The sequence below is a fragment of the Camellia sinensis genome, chromosome 6 (assembly GCF_055761805.1).
Source record: "Camellia sinensis isolate YWXY chromosome 6, ASM5576180v1, whole genome shotgun sequence".
Classification (NCBI taxonomy): domain Eukaryota; kingdom Viridiplantae; phylum Streptophyta; class Magnoliopsida; order Ericales; family Theaceae; genus Camellia; species Camellia sinensis.
The window spans coordinates 99,853,516-99,875,666 of NC_138966.1; the positions used below are offsets into that span (position 1 = coordinate 99,853,516).

General features: G+C 37.2%; 1 protein-coding gene across 1 annotated transcript; it reads right to left on the reverse strand.

The window, feature by feature from the left end:
- Positions 1 to 4,575: 4,575 nt before the first annotated feature.
- On the reverse strand, positions 4,576 to 5,028 carry LOC145793442 (uncharacterized). Its single transcript, XM_082876270.1, has one exon. It carries the CDS (start codon positions 5,026 to 5,028, stop codon positions 4,576 to 4,578), a length of 453 nt encoding a protein of 150 aa, XP_082732396.1.
- Between the last annotated feature and the right edge of the window lie 17,123 nt (positions 5,029 to 22,151).

A 22,151-nucleotide genomic window follows, 5' to 3' on the forward strand; every position in this document is an offset into this window, starting at 1 on the left:
ATATGTGAATGAGGTATGTAGTAATTGTAATATTCTAAAATTTCAAACTTTCTTTCTTTGGATGAGGCATCTAATGATCGTAATACTTTTTTAAGTTATTAACTGTAATACTTTTTTTTTTTTTTTAGGAAGTACACAAGTTGAATTATGTTGAAAATTTATAAAATTCTAAACCGCCAAACCGATTCGCATCCATCCGCTAATTCGTCAATCTGCTCAATCCACATCCGCCGGATTGGTAGACGGATGCGGATTGACTTTCTTCAATCCGTCAATCTGGCGGACGGATAATGGATTTGAGGTTTTGTGGCCGTAACCGATCCGCGCCCACTCTTACAAAATGTCTTTTAAAATAAAATTTTTTTTACCAAACTATTTCACAAAATAGTTCTCTCATCAATAAAAAATATTTATTAAATCTAATGCCTTATACTTTTCTTAACTTGAACTTTTAAACAATTTACTTATTTTATGTATTTATTTTACAAAAGCATAGCTTAACATTTCCTGCACACACATGGATAAGTGTAGCATTCTATATTGGTTTGTTTTTGCAGATGAGGAAGTAGAAAAAAGTTACAAAATATTGGCTTACCCTAATTTGGGTGAGACCATGTCTATATATAATCAATATAAGATACATGAAAAAGGAATTAAATAATTACACAATCAAACCCTAAAATTAAATTCCTCAATTAAATATACAATATTCCATATTCCAACATTCCATATTTCAACACTCCCCCTCAAGCTGGATCAAAGATGTCAACCAACCCCAGCTTGCCAATGCAAGATCGAAGTAGAGATGGTTCTACAGATGGTGAAGATGTCGACAGTTTGATCAGAAGATGGAACAAATGAAGGACATACAATGCTAGTTCGAACCTTTTTCCGAATAAAATGAATATCAATCTCAATATGCTTAGTGCGCTCATGAAGCACAGACTCAGAGGCAAGTAAGATGGCAGACTTATTGTCACAAAATAGCTTAGAAGAATTATTCTCCTTAAAGCCTAACTTAGTAAGAATGGACCAAAGCCATAGTAACTCACATGTCCTATGAGCCATGGCGCGGTATTCAGCTTCAGTAGAGGATCGAGAAACAACCGCTTATTTTTTGTTTTTCTATGACAAAAGATGGGTACCAAGGAGGCGCATACCCCAGAACTGGAACGTCCATCAGTCAATGAACCGGCATAGTCTACATCAGTAAAACATGACAATCCTATCTGAATCCCACCATTGAAGAATAAACCCAAACCTAGACACGACTTGAGATATCTTAAGATGTGGTGAACAACATCAAGGTGAGCAGTGTGAGGTGAATTCATAAACTGACTAACTACACTTACAACAAATGTCAAATCTGGTCGTGTATTAGTCAAATAGATCAAATGTCCTACTAATCTCTAGTAGCGAGTTGGATCAGAAAGCAACTCACCAGACTCAGTCAAAAGTTTCAAATTCGGATCCATAGGAGTAGAGGCAGGCTTGCACCTCATCATACTGGTGTCCCGAAAAGGATCTGAACTATACTTCCGTTGGGACAATAATATCCCATTGCGAGAACGAGCTACTTCAATCCCTAAGAAATATTTGAGAGGACCCAAGTCCTTGATGTCAGAAACTCGACTAGGCTCCTGTTTTACTTTAGCAATACTAATGGTGTCATCTTCTATAAGGATGATATCATCCACATAGACCAACAAAATAATACATCGACTAGTGGGCTGACGACGAATGAAGCATGTATGGTCGGAGTGACACTGAGAAAAATCCATGGATAGGATAACAGAGCTGAAACGATGGAACCATGCACGAGGAGATTGTTTCAAGCCATAGAGAGACTTACGCAGACGACAGACCTTGCCAGCAAACTCCTCCTCAGCTTGAAACCTGGGTGGAGGATCCATGTAGATCGTTTCAAGTAAGTCCCCATGAAGAAAAGCATTCTTGACATTAAGTTGATGAAGGTGCCAAGAAGAAGAGGCAGCCAAGGAAATAAGTAAACGAATAGTGATTAATTTAGCAAAAGGTGCAAACGTAGCCCCAAAGTCCTTACCAGGAACCTGTGTAAAGCCATTAGCAACAAGATAAGCCTTATGGCGGTCCATGGTACCATCAGCCAAGTATTTGACAGTAAAAACCCACTTGCACCCAACAGTTGTCTCACTAGAAGGTAAAGAGATAAGATCTCAAGTGTGATTATGCTCCAAATCAGCCATTTCAGTTTACAGAGCGGCAACCCATTGGGGATTCTAGAAAGCCTCAGACATAGACCGACTCACGTTGGCCAAGAAACGACCGATGAGAAGCTAAAAAGGCATCATAACATAAAAATTGAAAAATAGGGTAATTAGTACTACTAAACCAACTATACCGATTAGGGGGACGGTGTTCACGGGTTGGATACTGGAAAGGTGTTGGGGAGGGAATAGGAGGGGGTGTACCTGGGCCGGAGGACGAGGAAGATGCTGGAGGGGGTGGAGCATGAGGGCGATAAGAGTATGTTGGTAATGGCGGAGGACTAGCAGGTGCAGATACAGGCGATAAGGAAAGAGCAAATGACTCAATGATGGGAACAGGGCGAGCACTCGGTAACACAACAGGAGGCGGTGCACGCGAGGCGGAATCTTGAAACACAGGGTTAGAACCAAAAAATGGCAGAGTTTCGCAAAATGTGTCATCCATAGAATGATAAAAACGATGAGACAACGGATCATAGCACCTATAGCCTTTAGAGAGAGCGGAATAGCCCAAGAAAATGCATTTAAGAGACTTGTTATCTAACTTGGTCCGAGTTAGACTACGATCCTGAACAAAACAAGTACAACCAAACACATGAGGCATAAGAGGAAATAACACAGTTTCTGGTCGAAGTAATTGAAAAGGGGCCGACCCATGAAGAATCCAACTAGGTGTCCCATTAATGAGGTAAACAGTAGTAAGCACAGCCATATGCCAGTAGGACTTAGGGAGATTCATCCCACAAAGAAGACACCGGACAACAGACATAATATGACGGTTTTTACGTTCAGCAATCCCATTTTGTTCAGGGGTGCAAGTACAAGTGAGTTGCTGCAAAATTCCCTGCTGATTAAGTTGGAAACAAAATGCATCAGAGTTGTACTCCCCTCCATTATCAGAATGAACATTGCGTACAGCGTTGTGGAATTGGGTTTTGACCATTTGGAGAAATTGAATAAAAAGTAGAAGCACATCAGACTTCTTTTTATTCAAATAAACCCAAGTACACCGAGAATGGTCATCTGTGAAAGCAACATAATAGCGATGCCCATAAAAAGCTAAACAAGGAGAAGGACCCCAGATATCAGAGTGAATAAGGTCAAACATAGATGAGGCACGATACATGCAAGGAATATAAGAAGTACGAGTATATTTAGACAGTTCACAAACAACACAATGAAACTGATGATCCTTGCAAGCTTTATTAAGTGACGGAAAAAGTAAACATAAATAATTAAAGTTTGCATGTCCTAAATGAGCATGCCACAAGGCTAAAGTTTGAAAAGAAAACACATAGGAAGATGACTCAGGTAACACAGTTGCTTGCAGGCCAGAAGTGGTAGGATGAGAATGTGGTGGGTCCCCGAAGTAGTATAACCCGTCACGCTCAAACCCTTTGCCAAAAAACTTCTTCGAAGTCAGGTCCTATAATAAACAATGAGTAGGTAAGAAAATAACAGCACAATGAAGGTTTTTAGCACGACGACTCACAGAGAGAATATTATAAGCAAAACGGGACACCTGTAAGACAGAAGTAAGTGTAATATCAGACGACAAGGACACACCACCCTTATGTTGGACATGTGAAATAAACCGATCAGCAAGACATACAGTCTGAGTAGTAGTAGAGACAGGAGAGGATAAACAAGAAAACTCACCAGTCATATGATCATTGGCCCCAGAATTCAATACCCAAGTAGGTGCAGTGCGAACATGAAAGGCTGTAGGAGTACCTGTAGCGAGTGTAGCAGTGGAAGGAACACTTTGAGACATGGTAGTGAATGAACTAAGTTGCTCTTGAAGGCGACCAATCTGAGATTGAAGCTGATGAAGATCAATAGGATGAATCGGCTGAGGAGAACTAGAGGTGTCTGCAAGAACAGTAGTATGGAGAAAGCCTGAAAGGCGTGTCCTTACAAAGCGTTGCTTCAACTTAGGATAAAGCTTGAAGCACCGTGTTTGGACATGACCAGTTGCACCATAATGATGACAAATAACCTTGCTACTAGAAACACGAGAACTAAACTTGGCAGTAAGAGCCATCTGATTTAAAACGGAAGATGAGGCAGGAACAGATGAAGGAAGCGGAGCCACCAGTTGAATCAATCGACGACGACGCTCCTCACTGTCAATAGTAGCAAAAGCCTCATATAAGGATGGCATAGGTGATGTGTTCAAAATCTGAATACGAAGAGACTCGAATTCAGTTTTTAAACCCATCAGAAATTAATAAGTGTGCTGGCGAGCAAGACGAACAAACATAATAGAAGCAGCAATAGCTGGAAAATCACTCAATGGCTCATACTGTGCTAACTCCTCTTAGCGAGATTAAAGATACCCAAAAAATTCAGCAACGGTAAAACCCAAAGCTTCCTGAGAGGCATGAGAAATATCTTGATAGAGCTCAAAAATCCTAGCATCATTGTGGGCATGTGCGTACATCTGGGTAAGAGCACTCCACAACCGAGGAATTGTATCACAGTATATAAACATATTGTAGATGCGTTCTTCCATAGAGTTGAACATCCAACCAAGTAAGCTGCAATTGTCAATATCCCATTGAACCCGCTTAGGATCATTAGCGGGAGGCTGTATCTCAGTTTCCAAAAGCCATCCAAATTTGCCTCTACCCCCAAGATAGAGACGTATAGACCGACTCCAAGTCGCAAAGCTGCGACCAGTGAGCAACACATTGGTAATCCAATGAACCGGAACATGGGAGGCCAAGGAAACATCTGAGCGAGGTATAATGCTCTGAGTTTGTATAACAAAGTCAGACATGCTGAAACACTACGAAGCCAAAGTAGCAGTGTCATACAAAAGAGATGCTGCCGAACGCACCGGTAACCCAACACAATAGAAAATCAAACTAGAAAGTGCTTATCACATCAGCACATGAACCCTAGAAGGGTAAAGAGAGAAGAACAATACCCAGGAGGGGAAGCCGCACTAGACCCAAGGCAGGGAAGGCCTAGTTGGCACCTAAAGAAGCTGCGGCAATGAGGAAAAGGGACTGCCGAGGGGCTGAGAAGGAAGACGAAAACTTTTGGCTGGGAAGAGGGAAGAAGAAGGGTTGTCGGGTGGCTGGGTAGGTGGTTTAGGGCTGCCGGCAATAGAAGACAAGGGTGGTGGGTGGCTAGGATTTGGGTGGATGGCTAGGGTTTGGCTCTGATACCAAGAATAGAGTTATAAAATATTGGCTTACCCTCATTTGGGTGAGACCATGTCTATATATAATCAATATAAGATACATGAAAAAGGAATTAAATAATTACACAATCAAACCCTAAAATTAAAATTTTAAATTAAATATACAATATTCCATATTCCAACAGAAGTAGGATAGGAACGAGTAGTCGTCTTATTCCACTTTTATTTTGATTATATTTATTTATTTATATGTAGGCTCAATATTAAAAATCAGTTGCGTAGAAAATCAATTTAAAATCAATTCAAATCATATATAGCCCAAATGTGTTTTTTCTCTCCTCTTTTCTTTATTTTTGTTTTCTCAAGGAACATTTTTCTTCTATAGCATTTGTTTGAGAAGTGGCTATGGAGCTAAAATAGTTATAAAAAGATAAAATAAGTTAAAAATTAATAAGATAAAATGTCACAATCAAACTATAATCGTTTTATTTTTTTTTTCACGTAAGTCAAAAAAACCTAAAAGCTCATTCCAACGAGACTTTTTAATCGAGGCTAAAATGTCAAAAAGTTAAAAGATTAACCCACATCTCAAACGAATATTATTTGAGCTTGACAATAAAAGAGAGGGTAATGAGATTGGATAAATCAATTTGAAAGTGTGTTCTATACCTTTTGCATATATTAAGGTCTCGTTTGGCAACTCAATATTTTAGTTTAAAAGTCAAAAAGTCATTAAAAAAATTAAAAAACTAACAATCTATACAAAAAAGTAAAAAACAAAAAAAATTCTCTATCCTTTTTAGATATTTTTTCGTAAAAAATCAAAAAATAATTCCAAACATACTAATTTTTCTTACCTCATATTTTAGCTAAAAAATTTAAAATTATTAAAATAATTTATTCCCAAACGAGATTTAAGACAACAAAATCAAAAGTTGTACTTCAAGCCTAGTTTAAATCAATTTTTACTAGTTTTTATTTTAGCTTTTGCTATATAAAAAAAAAAATCCATAAAAAGTATAAAATAAATGTTAATTAAAAAATTAAAAAATTAAATCCAATTTCAAAGCAAAAAGATATTTTATTTCTAAATTACAAACTACTTTCTCTATACTTTCATGTCTCTACGCTACAAAATAAACTTTGCTCTTGTTACATGGTTGCGGTGGTGATGCTATCATGTAGTGTAGGCAGACAGTAGCAGTGATGGGCTATTGGTGAATGGTTGTCACGGTGGAACGATATCTCATTGTCACACGTTACGAATGATTTATTTGATAAAAATTTAATAAAATAATAATGTATAACTGTCTTATAATTATATTTTAAAAAAATGATATATTTGATAAAAAGTTTACTAAGATAACAATGTATACATTAGAATGATATTACATTGTCACATTTTAAAAATGTCATATTTGATAAAAATTTAATACTGTAAGATAATAGTACACAAATAAAACATATCCACATTTAAAATCTCACTATACACGTTTTCAAATTCAATAGAATTTAACAATTTATAAGAAAATTTATTAGATTTTTTGATATATTCTTTCCTCGGTGAGACTTCTAAATAAATTTTTCAAAAGACTGAAATAATGTCGTTTAAAATATTTAAAAACGTACTTATAATTTTTGTTAGACCTTAAAAAGATCCCTTTAGGGTCTCGTTGTTTTATTGTAATTTGTTTATCGTATTTTAATATAATTGTGTTTTTTGTTACTTAAAAAAAAAAAAAAATCAATATAATTTATTTTAATATTTTAATTGTATGTGTGTAGAGTTTCAGTTATTTTAATATTTTAATTGTATGTATATAGAGTTTCCCTACTCTAATAAGCCCAATAAAAGCCAATGCCTTGTAGCCTATTGCGTGTAATTGTATTCTAAGGAGCAATAAGAAATTGTCACGGATTCAAATTAACGAACTATCGATGGTCTTTTAAGTGATATATTAATTTTATTACTAGATTAAAAAATCTAACTACTTAGAATGTTGACAAAATAAATAAATAAATAAATAAATAAACCCAATAAAAGTTCACATAATTGTCTATTAATCAATTTTATTTTTGCTTACTTTCAAAATCTTAGTTGGATTTTGTTTAGTTATATATCTTTTGTTTTTTCAGTGGTCTTTAAGTACGTGGGCAGCTTCGTGTAGGTATTGACTTAAACATTCTAGATGAAATGTTAACTTTTAATATTTAAATACGTGGGCTGCTTCAAATAGGTATTGACTAAATATTCTAGATGAAATGTTAAATTTTAATATTTATTTATAAATTTTTTATTTTTATTGTAAAAATAAAATAAAATAAAGATGGAAGGTCAACATCAGAAGGTGACCGACACCCTCCAATTTCATTTCGTCACCCGCTTTGACAAAACCAACAGCCACTGCCCTCCCAACCCCTCAACGGAAAATTATTGTTGGCTCCATGGACAAATCAGCCTGTGTTTGGGTGGTGGGTTTGCAGGTTTTTTTGGTTATTTTAGTTACAAAAAATAAAATAAATTATTTTACCTATAATAAATAACACATCACATCCAATCCATAATCATTACATTCTTTTCTCACAAAAAAACTTAAAAAAGTCAAAAAGTCCTTCCCAAACCAAAAAAGTCAAAAAGTCAAAGAGTCCTTCCCAAACCAAGCTTTTAAGCCCAAGCTAAAATAGTCAAAAAAATCAAAAAACCAAAAAACCAACCCACTTCCCAAACGGAGGCTCAATAAATTTGTGTCTTCAAAGGCCAATCAATAACTTCTACCCCTTAACAGGCAGCTCAAATTTCACTATTCAACCACATTTTAAAATTACCAAAATAAATCTTCACCGTTGATCATCCCTAAAGGCTCTTAATCCAACGGTGGATTCAACAAGTGCGAGCTATCCCTCAGAGCAATTGGAAGATTGATGGCTCGTTCAACACACAAAAAATAAATCATTAAATTATATCAAATTCTTTTAGAATAATGGCAAGTTCAGATATCGATCCACGGGGACAAATGTGAAATTAGATTAATTCAATCGCAAAATTCTTAAATTAATTTTGATTAAAAAGATAAGATTGATTTTATAACTAAACAGCAATTAAATAAAATTGAAGAATTATATTCACAATTAAAATTAGGGTTGGAGATATTAATTTTCAGAAAAAATCCTAGGACAGAGAATTCACCACTAACCACATGAATGAGACTTAAGATCAGCCATCAATCGCAATCCGGTTTGAACTACCCAATATTTCACAACTACAAGTTTGAAATATTAATCAAGAGAGTTGTCGCATTCAACGTACAAGCACGAATCATCTCGAGTAGTACGAGTTGTTTGCTCTAAACTATGTTAGCAAAACGACCCGTCTCTCATAACATGACTCGTCTCGTACTTTGAATACAAACACAAAGAATACTAATGCATGGAAAGCATTAAGCAATCATAGAGAGTAAAATGCTTGAAGAGATGAAAGAAACAATTATTAAAAACTTCTAAGTCATCCATACATTCATTCAAACCAATTTACAATTAAAGCTCATGAAAAATTCCATTACATGGCTAGGGTTTCATCAAAACCCTAGAAAAGACGACTAGCCACTCATGGAGGAGTGGAAAGAGGAAGAAGATGATGAAGAAACCCCCATGGAAGTGTCCTTCAAGCTTTGGTAGAATATCCCCTCTTTGGAACCCTAGCCTCCATTTTCTCTGAATTCATTTTGGCTATGTTTCTGTCTTTTATTCAGAGCAAAACAAACCAAAAATTCCGTATACGCGTCCCTAGGTGGGCCGCTCGAACGCCTATGTGGGCCGCACAAGCAGTGGTGGGCCGCACGTGCGGTGGTCTGGCTGGCTCGAATTCTTCACTTCTCACTCGAAGGATCTGCTTTCGCGCCCTTTTTGATTGAATTTTCATATTTCCTGCCAAATCTGTACAAGTGCATGAAACACATCATCTTCACCAAATAAATAAAATTAAAAGACTAAAAATGTAACTTAAGTGGCCTCAATGTGGCACCTTTCGTTCTACATCACACTCCCCAACTTACATTTTGCTAGTCCTCAAACAAAACAAAAGAAATAAGAAAAGTAAAATACTCTCAGCCACTTTTGTAGGGATCACGATTGCATTTAGCATATGCAACAAGCCTTTAAACCACAAGGTTACCTCAAGTGGACGAGTATAGTCTCATGAGGGTTTTCAGATATGATACCCACAAACATGAACATATTCATATCCGCTCAACAACAATTAACCACATTACTCTATACAACAATCAACTTATGTGCCACTACAGTATGATATTAAGACATGATGAGTTATTGGAGACACAGTGGACAAGTATGAAAGAATCTATTGAGCCAAAACCACACTTCAGTTTATACAAAAGTAAAGTCCCCTGTACTTGTGAATGTTAGTGGACACATCAGTAGTACCCTCGGTGTAAAGTGCAATCTCCATATTAGTTAACTGTTCACTATAATAGCCTAGTGTAACTCATAATAACACTTAACATATACAGTAAAACTAAACTGTTGCAACTAAGATTCTCAATTTTTTTTTTGAAAGACTGTGCACTGTCCTGATCCATTAAGCTTTCTAGTTAACCCTTGTAACAAGCATTAAGCTAATGACTCCCAAACCAAACGGTTTTAGGGCACTAGGTGTAGAGACACCCCTACGGGCTTAATAACTCGAGCTGAAAATGCTACGAATCTGAGCAAGTCATTCTTATTTTTCCGTAACTGTGCAATGTTTAGGTCCCTTAAGCTTTCTAATTAACCCATGTAGCAAGTATTGGGCCAATGACTCCCAAACCAGACGGTTTTAGGGCACTAGGTGTAGAGACACCCCTACGGGTTTAGTAACTCGAGTTAAAGAGGTTACGAACGCAAACAAGTCAAGTTTTTGTTTTGTTTTGTTTTGTTTTTTTTTTATAATAAGAATCTTGGCTACTCATTTATTCTTTTCTGCAACCTCAACTAGTATCAATGATGTACACCAGGGATTATAATAAAGAGGTCACTGCTATGATAGTGTGTTCATGTGAATTAAGGCATACTCATGACAAGTGTACTAATATCACAAACACAAACAACTATCCTAGTGCAAACATCACATGTGAGTATTTACCCAATAAATCCTTTTCCATACTGGCACAAAGTAAACATTAAGTGAAGTGGTGCAATCAAGTGCAGCAAGTACAAACATGAATAGTTATTACAAATACCCTCACCCCCAACTGGAATATAACATTGTCCTCAATGTAAGTAAGTAGACATTAGATAGTAAAATGAGAGAGAGGATCTTATCAGGCAGCATGGGCACACATCCAGCGAGGCAAGGACACCCAAACACACTTTTGGATTTTTTATTTTTTATTTTATTTTATTTTTGGTACAATATAAAATAGAAAGGAAAAGAAAATAAAAGAAAACAAAATGAATAAGGAAAGAAAATAAAGGAAATATACAGAAATCACTGATGTGGATCTGGCGGTGGTGGTGGGAAATGCTGCTCAAATAGGGCATGCATCAGTGTCCGAGTCTCGAACGCCTCATCATGAACCCTAGTGCCATGCTGATCAAATTGTCGATCAAACTGATCAAATCGCTGCCCACTCGAATCCCGGTATGCATAGAAGTCAGTTTGCAGAGAGGCAACTGACTGCTGATACCAATCAAGTGCCGCCTGTGAATAATCCCGGTAAGCTTGGTAGTCGGTCCGGAGATCAACCATAGATTGCTGAAGGGCGGCTTGATTATCCAAAAGAGCCTGATATTGATCCCTCGTCATACGGAATGGCGGTGGTACTGGCGCTGGTGCGGCGGCGAGCTTGACTGGGGCCTAAAGCATCATTAGGATTGGTTGGGGCCTCGGGAAGAAGTAGTGGAGGCGGTAGGTGAGCAGTGGTTTGATGCCAGTGGGTTTTACCATAAAATGTGGGCGGCGGAAGCTGAACCTCATTGGCTTGAAGTGGGTATGTCTCTTGGGCTTTTATGAGCGTTGTAATGAGGTTGGCAAAAGGGAGGGCCCATGTAGAACTGCCCCGGGTATTGCGTATTTTGACTTCATTAAAGACTCGGTGCATCTGGTTGTAGATCAAAGTAGGGATATTCGAAGTCAAAACGATGTAAGGCACGGAGGAAGTCCCCTCGCCACTCTTCCTTATGGCCAAGAGGAATAACATTCTTTTTCAATACCACATTGAGGAAGAGAAGGCGGCATGGTAGATTAGCCCGCCGGATGCTAGTACGGTTGTCATCATCCTGACTCCCTTCATAAAACTCAGTGACCAGTGCCGGAATGGTGAGTTCCCGAGTGAATACCGGGAAATGTTCTGCAGTGATAGGGTCCATGGAACAGTGGAGGACCTCGACAATTGAAGCTGGAGTGACCACTAACTCCACTCCGTTAACAAGGGAGCAAAGAGCTCCTGGGGCCTCGTCGTTGACGAACATATGCTGATAGAAGAGTCGCACAATGCGCGGGAATGCCGGGTCAGTGACAATGCAGATGCCCAGGAAGCCCCGGTCTTCAAGTTGTTGAATACTCTATGTAGTGGTTTGATGGCGAAAGAAGTCTACATCAAAGGATGTATCACATGCAACTGGTTTGGTGGCCCAAGCATCGGTTGGCACATCCCTAAATGCAATGTTGGCATTGCGAGGCCGTTTAGGTGCTCGGCAGGATGATGAAGACATATATGCATAACATAATTCAACCAACACAACCAAAAATGTAGAACCATTATATTAACACTCATAAAAAATAGCATGTGTGCATACATCACTCAAAACTGCATCATCCTCACACCACCGAATTGATTGGTATTTATTTATTTACAAACTCACAGTGGAACTACAAATATGAAATAAATAAGAAAATTAAATTAAATTAAACAATCTACATTAGTAGAAGAGAAGAAAATAAAATAAACTAAAGTAAAAATTCAGAAAATAAAATAAAATAAAATAAAAACTAAACTACTTAACAATTAAAAAAAATAAAATAAAAATAAAAATCACTAACTAAACAAGCAAAATAAAAACAATCCACTAACTAATTAAACTAACCAGAATCACTAACGAAACAATTTAAACTAAGTAAATATAGGAAATAAAATAAACTAAATTATTATTAGTATTAGCCCCTTTATTTCTGAGTTTTTTTTTTTTTTTTGACCGCACATGCGGCGATCGTCTTCTTGCCTAGAATTTTTTTTTTTTTTTTTTTTTTAAGATGAAAATTGGATCTATGGTACACTAACCCTATTATCTAACTACAATGCAAGATTGACAGAATAAATGAAAAGTTTGAAATAAAAAGGGAAGATTTACCTTGAAGTAGTGAAGAAAGAGGAAGGAAAAAAAAAAGAAAAAAAATGATTCGCCTGAAAAAATGGTGGTCACCGGAAATTCGACGGATGGAGAGGAAATAGGGCACCGGCGGTGAGATGGTGGTGAGGAAGAATGAGGATGAAGGTTGGTGATGGTGGGGTTGGTAGAGTTTGTGGGTGTGTGTGGAGTTTAGAGAGAGAGAGAAGCAGAAGAAGAAGGATGAAGATTATAGGAATATAGAGAGAGTTGGGAAAGTGAAGGTCAGCAAAGTGGGTTAGGGTTCTGTTAATTTATTATTATTATTATTATTATTATTATTATTATTATTATTATTATTATTATTTATTTATTTACAAAATAAAGAAGAATATATAAATATATTAATACACGAATTTTTTTTAATTTTTTTTAATTTTAATTTTTTTATTTTAATGAAATATAAAATAAATAAATAAACAAACTGTATTTTTTTTAAAATTATTATATTTTGTTTTTGTTTTTTTTTTATATATATTTTTGGGAAGACCCAGAATTGTTTAGAAGAAGAAATAAAAATAAAATGAAAACAGATTAAAATAAATCTGCAGTTTTTTTTTTTTTTTTGGACCGCTCTAGTGGCTGGCTTGGGCCGCTCCTGCGGCGTGAAAGCAGTATGCCTTTTGGGTTGAACCGCTTGTGCGCCCAGCCCAACCGCTTGTGCAGGCCTTTTTTTTTTTTTTAGCTGATTTTGGGCCGCTCCTGCGACGATGGCGGGCCGCTCTTGCGACGTGAAACAGTACCCTTTTGGGGTTTGGCCGCTCCTGCGCCCAGCCTAACCGCTCGGGCGGTCTAGTTTTTTTTTTTGACCAAGAACAACATTTTTATATATATTCACACTTTTTTGTGAGGCTCGAAGGACTTACGAGAAATATGTTTATCATGAAATACCTTAGTTCTAGCCTTGTAAATTTTAGAACTCTCATATGCATCATTGCGGAGCTCCTCTAACTCATTGAGTTGGAGTTTTCAATGGATACCGGCTTTGGCCATATCAAAATTGAATTTCCTAATGGCCCACAAAGCCCGGTGTTCTAACTCAACAGGGAGATGACACGGTTTTCCAAACACAATCCTATATGGAGACATCCCGATGGGTGTCTTATATGCAGTACGATAGGCCCAAAGAGCATCAACCAACCTAGTGGACCAATCTTTCCTATCGGGCCTCACAGTTTTCTCGAGGATGTGTTTAACCTCCCTATTAGAAACCTCTACCTGACCACTAGTCTGGGGATGGTAGGGAGTGCCAACTTTGTGAGTGATCATATATTTGCGCACCAACACCTCGAAGAATCAGTTGCAAAAATGTTTGCCACCGTCACTAATTATGGCACATGGGAACCCAAAATGACAAAAAATGGTCTCATGAAGGAATTTAACCACAACCTTATGATCATTCGTTCTGGTTACCACTGCCTCCACCCACTTGGAAACATAGTCCACAGCCACCAAAATGTATTCAAAGCCAAAAGATGGTGGAAAATGACCCATAAAGTCAATGCCCCAAACATAAAAAATCTCAACAATTAAAATAGGAGTTATTGGCATCATATCACATTGTGACATAGCACCCATGCATTGACAACGCTCGCAAGCTCTACAAAAGTTATGGGCATCTTTGAAGATAGAGGGCCAGTAGAACCCACATTGTAAAACCTTGGCGACCGTTTTCTGCCCACTGAAATGGCCACCACATGCATGAGAGTGACAAAAGGTAAGAATGCTATGGGTTTCACTCTCAGGCACACAACGTCGAATCACTTGATTCGGACAATACTTAAACAATTCTGGGTCTTCCCAGAAATAATGCTTGGCTTGTGAAAAAAATCGGTCTTTGTCTTGCTTAGACTAAGTTTTCAAAATTTGACCAACTGCCAAGTAATTTACTATGTGAGCAAACCACGAGAGGGTCGTGTGCGAAACCACAAGAAGTTGCTCGTCCGGAAACGAGTTGTGCAAGACTAAGGGATCACTCGTGTGCTCAATAAAGATGTGGGATAGATGATCCGCAACTACATTCTCGGATCCCTTCTTGTCTCGGATTTCTAGGTCAAACTCTTGAAGGAGTAAAATCCACCTAATCAATCTAGGTTTGGTTTCTTTCTTTGATAGTAAGTACCGCAAAGCGGCATGGTCAGTGAACACAATGACTTTAGACCCAAGGAGGTAAGACCGAAATTTATCTAGGGCAAAGACCACAGCTAGTAACTCTTTCTCGGTGGTAGTGTAATTCAATTAAGCATCAGAAAGAGTATAACTAGCATAGGATATGACATGGGGTATTTTATTCACCCTTTGGCTCAAGACGGCGCCGAGGGCATAATCAGATGCATCGCATATGATTTCGAAATAAAGGGACCACTCAGGAGATTGCATGATAGGGGCAGTGGAAATGGCCGCTCGCAATGTTTCAAAGGCTTTAAGGCAAGCCTCATCAAAGACAAAAGGTGTGTCCTTAGCAAGTAAACTATACAAAGGACGGGATATTTTACTAAAATCTTTGATGAACCGACGGTAAAAACCTGCGTGCCTTGGGAAAAACCTAACTTGACGCACAGAGTTGGGTGGAGGAAGACTTGCAATGAGGTCAACCTTAGCTTTGTCAACCTCTATACCTCGAGGGGACACAATATGTCCCAACACTATCCCCTCGCGAAGCATAAAATGACTATTCTCCCAACTCAAAATCAGATTTGTCTCCATACAACGAATAAGGACTTTAGTTAAGTTTTGGAGACATTCCTCAAAAGACGGCCCAAATACGGAGAAGTCATCCATAAAGACCTCTAAAAAATTCTTTACCATGTCAGAAAAAATAGCTATCATACACCGTTGAAAAGTCACCGATGCATTACATAGCCCAAATGGCTTGTGCCTAAAAGCAAAAGTGCCAAAAGGGCAAGTGAATGTGGTTTTTTCTTAGTCAGCAGGGTACACCGGGACTTGATTATACCCCGAGTAGCCATCAAGAAAACAATAGAACCCCTGACCCGCTAACCTCTCAAGAATTTGATCAATAAATGGCAGAGGAAATGGTCCTTCCTAGTCATAGAATTCAATCTCCTATAGTCAATGCACACTCGCCACCCAGCAGTGGTTCGTGTGGGGACCAACTCTCCTAGCTCATTCTCAACAACAAATGATGCCCGATTTCTTAGGCACCACTTGTGTGGGACTCACTCACTTGCTATCCGAGATGGGGTATATAATACCCGCATCTAACAGTTTCAACACTTCCTTTTTCACCACCTCTTTCATATTCGGATTAAGCCTCCGTTGCATTTCACAAGAAGGTTTGGTGTCCTCCTCAAGATGTATATAATGCATGCACATAGAGGGATTTATCCCTCTCAAATCAGTCACTAACCACCCTATAGCACTCCGATGTGCCACAAGAACACTTATTAATTGACTCTCCTGCTCAGCAGTCAAGTCAGATGCAATGATGACTGGTAAAGTGTCCTAGGGCCCTAAAAATGCATACTTGAGTATGGCCAGGAGTGGCTTCAACTCAAGTGTAGGTGGTGTGACTAAAGATGGTATGGCGGGTTCTCTCGACAAAGGAGGAAGTGACTCAAATCGGGTTTTCCACGGAGGAAAATCCGGAGTAGAGGAAGCATTAAGTAAAGCCTTTACCTCCTCAACCGACCCATCAATATCTATGGTCTCAAACCCAAAATAAGCTAGACAAGCCTTTAGAGGGTCCTCTACAAGTATGGAAGGTAAAGCTTCCTCCACACTCTCATCCACAACATCCACAAATAAGCACTCCTCTCTCTCATGGGGTTGTTGGGATGCTTGGAAAACATTAAGTTTCACTTACATGTTACCAAATGAAACTTCCATAACCCCGATCCGACAATTAATGCATGCATTGGCCGTAGCCAAGAAAGGTCAACCTAAGATCACCGGGATTTGTTTCCTAAAACTGGCTACCGGTTTCATATCTAAAACCAAAAAGTCAACAGGAAAGTAAAACCTATCGACCTACACTAGCACATCCTCAATCATGCCACGTGGCACTTTGAGGGACCTGTCAGCCAACTGAAGAGTCAGTAGTGGGCTTCAACTTGCCAAGCCCAAATTCCTCATACACAGAGTACGGCAACAAATTAACATTAGCCCTTAAATCTAATAAGGCCCTATCAATGAAATGGTCCCCTATAATGCATGCAATGGTTGGGGCACCCGGGTCCTTAAGCTTAGGAGGTATGTCATTCAACAAGATGGAGCTTACTTGCTCCGTGAGTAGGACCTTTTGGGACACATGTGTCCTAGATTTACGCTTTTGCGTACAAAGGTCCTTTAGAAATTTGGCATAGGAGGGTACTTGCTTAATCGCCCCCAACAGGGGGAGGATGATTTTTACCTGTTTAAAGTCCTCCATCATTGCTTCCATAGATGCCGCCTTCTTATTAAAAGGGGACGTGGTATCAAGGCATTGGGGAAAGGGTGCCTTAGGCACATATAGTGCCTTGGGCTCAAGTGAAGTGCTAGGGACTAAGTCATCCCTCTTAAGTGTTTCCCCCTCACCCTTGCTCTCATTGGGTGTACCACCGTGGTCACCCTTCTTAATTCTAGTTGCATCAGAAGTAACTGACTGAGGCTCTAGCTCCCTTCCACTTCTCAAACTAATCACTGCTTGCACCTGCTCATGGTGCTTTCCATTCCCACCCGAACTCTCTGCTCCATATTGTCCCTTAGGATTGGCCACAGTTTAACATGGTAATTTTCCCTCCTCTCTCCGATCCATGTTGTTAGCTATTTGACCCAATTGGGCCTCTAGCTTGGCAATAGCGTGAGTGTGGGAGTGAACTACCGGTGCTAACCCCATAAGTTCTAAGAGAACTTCCAACACCTGAGTCTCAAAGGCAGAGTTGCCCTGAGGAACATGCAGGAGTTGTGGTTGCCGGTACGGTTGTGGGGGTCTATAAGGTTGCGGTGGTCGGTAGGATGATTGGTTGGCAAAATTATTAAAATTCTACCTTGGTGGTGGAGGATTGTAAGAAGTGCCTTGTGAATGGGGTCTCCATGAAAAATTAGGGTGATTTCTCCATCCTGGAGTGTATGTGTTGGAGTATGGATTATTACCCAGGTTGGAGAATCCTTGAGCCGCATTCACATGCTTTTGGACTAACTCCGAAAATTGTGATGCTGAAGGGCATTCACTCAAGTCATGAGCAGGGCTCGCACAAATAACATATGCCTCTTGAAATTGAGGCTGATCTCGCTGGATAGGGGTAATTCCCGCAGCTAATAATTGGTCCATTTTGCGGGACAGTGCCTCTACTTGTTGGGCTAACTCTAGGTTTTACCCGACCTAAAAAATGTCCCATCTTTTCGGGGCTCCAACTACTAGTTGCCGGACTTGCCGGGCTACGGAGGCATGGCGAAGGGAATTATCACTTAGGTTCTCAAACAATTGCCATGCCTCGGCATCATTTTTGGACATGAATGTCCCACCACAGAATGAATCCACCATTTGACGGTGCGGCTTAGTTAAGCCATAATAAAATGTTTGAACAAGTTGCCAATCAGGCACTTGGTGGTGGAGACACTGTTGGAGAAGGTCTCGAAGTCTTTCCTACGTCTCATGGAATTGTTCGCCATCCATTTGAGCAAAGTTTATGATGACTCGCCTAAGTTGGTTGGTTTTACCTATGGAAAAGTACTTCTCCAAGAACCGTTACTGTAATTGGTCCCAAGTTGTGATTGAATTAGCAGGTAAGGAATTCAGCCAGTGTTTGGCTTTATCCTTTAATGAGAATGGAAACAATCGCAACATTAAGGTCTCATTTGAGAAATTCTGGACTCTCACTGTCGAGCAAATTTTTAGAAATTCATTTAAATGTTTTTAAGGATCATCATAAGTTAGTCCATGGAATGATGGAAGCATTTGTATGGTGCTGGACTTAATCTCATAATGAGCAGCAGTGGTGTTGAGTAATTGGATACATGATGGTGATGTATATGCAGTGGGTGTGAAAAAATCCTTAAGGGTCCGGTCAGGCACATTCGGGACATCTGGATCTGCCATCTCTAATGGCTCAATGTATGAATATGAATACTCAAGCCTAGGAACACGGGCAGAGGCTTTAAGTCTCCTAAGAGTCCTTTCTAGTTCAAGGTCCAAACTCCACAATTCAGGGCGACAAGAACGGCGCCCGTGCATACACTACCCACTCACACACAAAAAGTTCCGACTCTGTGCACTAAGTTATGAAAGCAAAAGACCAAAGGGAGAGATACTCATAGTGGTTTAACGAAAACGCTTTACTCGTCTTGTGGGTGCTTGACGTGTAGACGTTGTCTCCAACCTCTAATTGAGCTTCGTCTTTCTTTTTTTTCTTCTTCTTTTTTTTTAGCAATTTGGTGCTTTGTTTGCGAGTATTTGCTTCTGTTTACGCACTTTAGTGCTGCGATTTTTTTATTTTATTTTTAAAGCTCGGTTGCGCTCCGCTTGCACTTCGGTGATAGCTCCAATTTCAAACGCTCTACACACTTAGCAACATGAAAGTATAAAATCCTAAACTAAAAATTAAAATAAGAATATAACTTTTAAATTAATTAATTTCGCCAAAAGTCTCCGGCAATGGCGCCAAAATTTGATGACTCGTTAAACACACAAAAAATAAATCACTAAACTATACTAAATTATTTTAGAATAATGGCAAGTCCAGGTATCGATCCACAGGGACAAATGTGAAATTAGATTAATTCAATCGCAAAATTCCTAAATTAATTTTGATTAAAAAAATAAGATTGATTTTATAACTAAACAATGATTAAATAAAATTGAAGAATTATATTGACAATTAGAATTAGGGTTGGAGATATTAATTTTCGGGAAAAATCCTAGGACAGAGAATTCACCACTAACCACATGAATGAGACTTAACATCAGCCATCAATCACAATCCGGTTTGAACTACCCAATATTTCACAACTACAAGTTTGAAATATTAATCAAGAGAGTTGTCGCATTTAGCGTACAAGCATGAATCATCTCGAGTAGTACGAGTCGTTTGCTTTAAACTATGTTAGCAAAACGACCCGCCTCTCATAGTATAACTCGTCTCGTACTTTGAATACAAACGCAAAGAATACTCATGTATGGAAAGCATTAAACAATCATAGAGAGTAAAATGCTTAAAGAGATGAAAGAAACAATTATTAAAAACTTCTAAATCATCCATACATTCATTCAAACCAATTTACAATTAAAGCTCATGAAAAATTTCATTACATGGCTAGAGTTTCATCAAAACCCTAGAAAAGATGACTAGCCACTCATGGAGGAGTGGAAAGAGGAAGAAGATGAAGAAACCCCCATGGAAGTGTCCTTCAAGCTTTGGTAGAATATCCCCTCTTTGGAACCCTAGCCTCCATTTTCTCTGAATTAATTTTCGAACCCTCATTTTGACTATTTTTCTGTCTTTTATTCGAAGCAAAACAAACCAAAAATTCCGTGCATGCGTCCCTAGGTGGGCTGCACGAGCGGTGGTGGGCCGCACGTGCGATTAAGCTTGGCCGCATGTGCGGTGGTCTGGCTGGCTGGCTCGGATTCTTCACTTCTTGCTCGGAGGATCTGCTTTCGCGCCCTTTTTGATTGAATTTTCATATTTCCTGCCAAATCTGTACAAGTGTACGAAACACATTATCTCCACCAAATAAATAAAATTAAAAGACTAAAAATATAACTTAAGTGGCCTCAATATGGTATCTTTCAGCCTACATCAAAGATCATTATCAAACTCATTAGAAGTTTCTCCTAATTATTTTATAACACAAAATCATAAAAACATACCCTTATCAAATTCAATTTTTAATTAGCTATTTTAGTTTAACATCAAATCACTAAACATGTAATTAGAAAAAAGGCTCAATAAATGAAATAAAAAATAAAAAAATTTGTTGGAGAATATATTTAAAAAGATAATTAATTCAAAATAAAAAATAAACTTTTAATTAAAAATTTAACTATTTTGTTATTTTGTGAAATCTAATAATATGTAAGTAATATGATTAGTTGATAATTAGAAAAAATATGAAAGAGAATGTTATTTTTAATAGCTTAATTGATTGTCGTGTCATTAAACTTAGAAATTAGATATAATTTTTGATATTAAATAACAATGCCTAAAAAAAAAAAAAAAGGCTTTGAATTCATAGCTTTCAACCTCATTACCTGACTCCACAACTTTGAATACATCACAGAAAACATTCAGTGCGTTTGGTTTGAATTTTTTGGATTAAATTTTTTAAAAATTGAATTTTTTAATTTTCGTGTTTTTTTATTTTTAGTAAATATTTTTAAAATTTTAACATTTTTTTTACTTTTTTAAATGCACCTTACTTAGATGTATCTAAAAAATAAAAAAATAGTGAAAAAATATTTTAAAAAATTAAGAAATACATAAAAATATAAAAAAATGTATTGAATTCTTGTATTTTTTTTTGTAGTCTTGGTATTTAGTGAATTTTTAAAAGATTTTTTTTATAATTTTTTTACTTTTTAGGTATATTTATGTTAGGTGTGTCTAAAAAGTAAAAAATTTGTATAAAATATTAAAAAAATTCAGTAAAAACAAAAAAACACAGAAAATAAGAAAATAGAATTTTTTTAAAACTGTTTTTAGAAAATAGGAACCAAGCAATGATTACTTTTTGATTATTTGCTTATTTTTCCATTTTAATAAGTTTAGAAATATTGAATTAATCAAAATATCAACCATAAAAAAGACAAACTATATATATATATATATATATCCGACATTAAAGTCACCATAAAAATAATAATTTCACTCAAATTGCTCTGTTTATATATTTTTATGATTGTTATCCGTATATATATATATATTGGGGTGAATTATACTAATGGGCCTTATAGTTTGAGACTTGTGTTACTTTGGTCCCTAACTTTTCAGTTGTGACAAATTTAATCCTGAATTTTGAATATTGTTCCAAATAAGGACAATTGAAGATCTCATTACTTATTTTCAAGGGCAAAATTGTCAATTTAATAAAATATAAACTAATTTTATAAAAATAAATGTCAAAAAAATATTTTTGAATTTTTAAAAATTATTTCTATCCACTAAAGATAAAATTATGTAAACTTGATAAATCTTTTAGACATTTATTTATTTATTTTACTAAATTAATTTTTATTATGTGTTTGGATAATGATCATATAATGGGTAGTTGTTTTTATTTTCATTAAATTAATTTCTATTTTTTCAAAAGTCAAATATGGCAACAACTTTGATGTAATTATTAAACTAGTCTATTAAATCAAAAAATTCAAAACTAAAAACATTTTATATATTAAATATATTGATTACGCATTAAAATTCTAACAACTGCCCATT

Excerpts from the sequence above, each read along its gene's own strand:
- LOC145793442 (XM_082876270.1), bottom strand. The coding sequence starts at position 5,028 with ATGTCTGACTTTGTTATACAAACTCAGAGCATTATACCTCGCTCAGAT.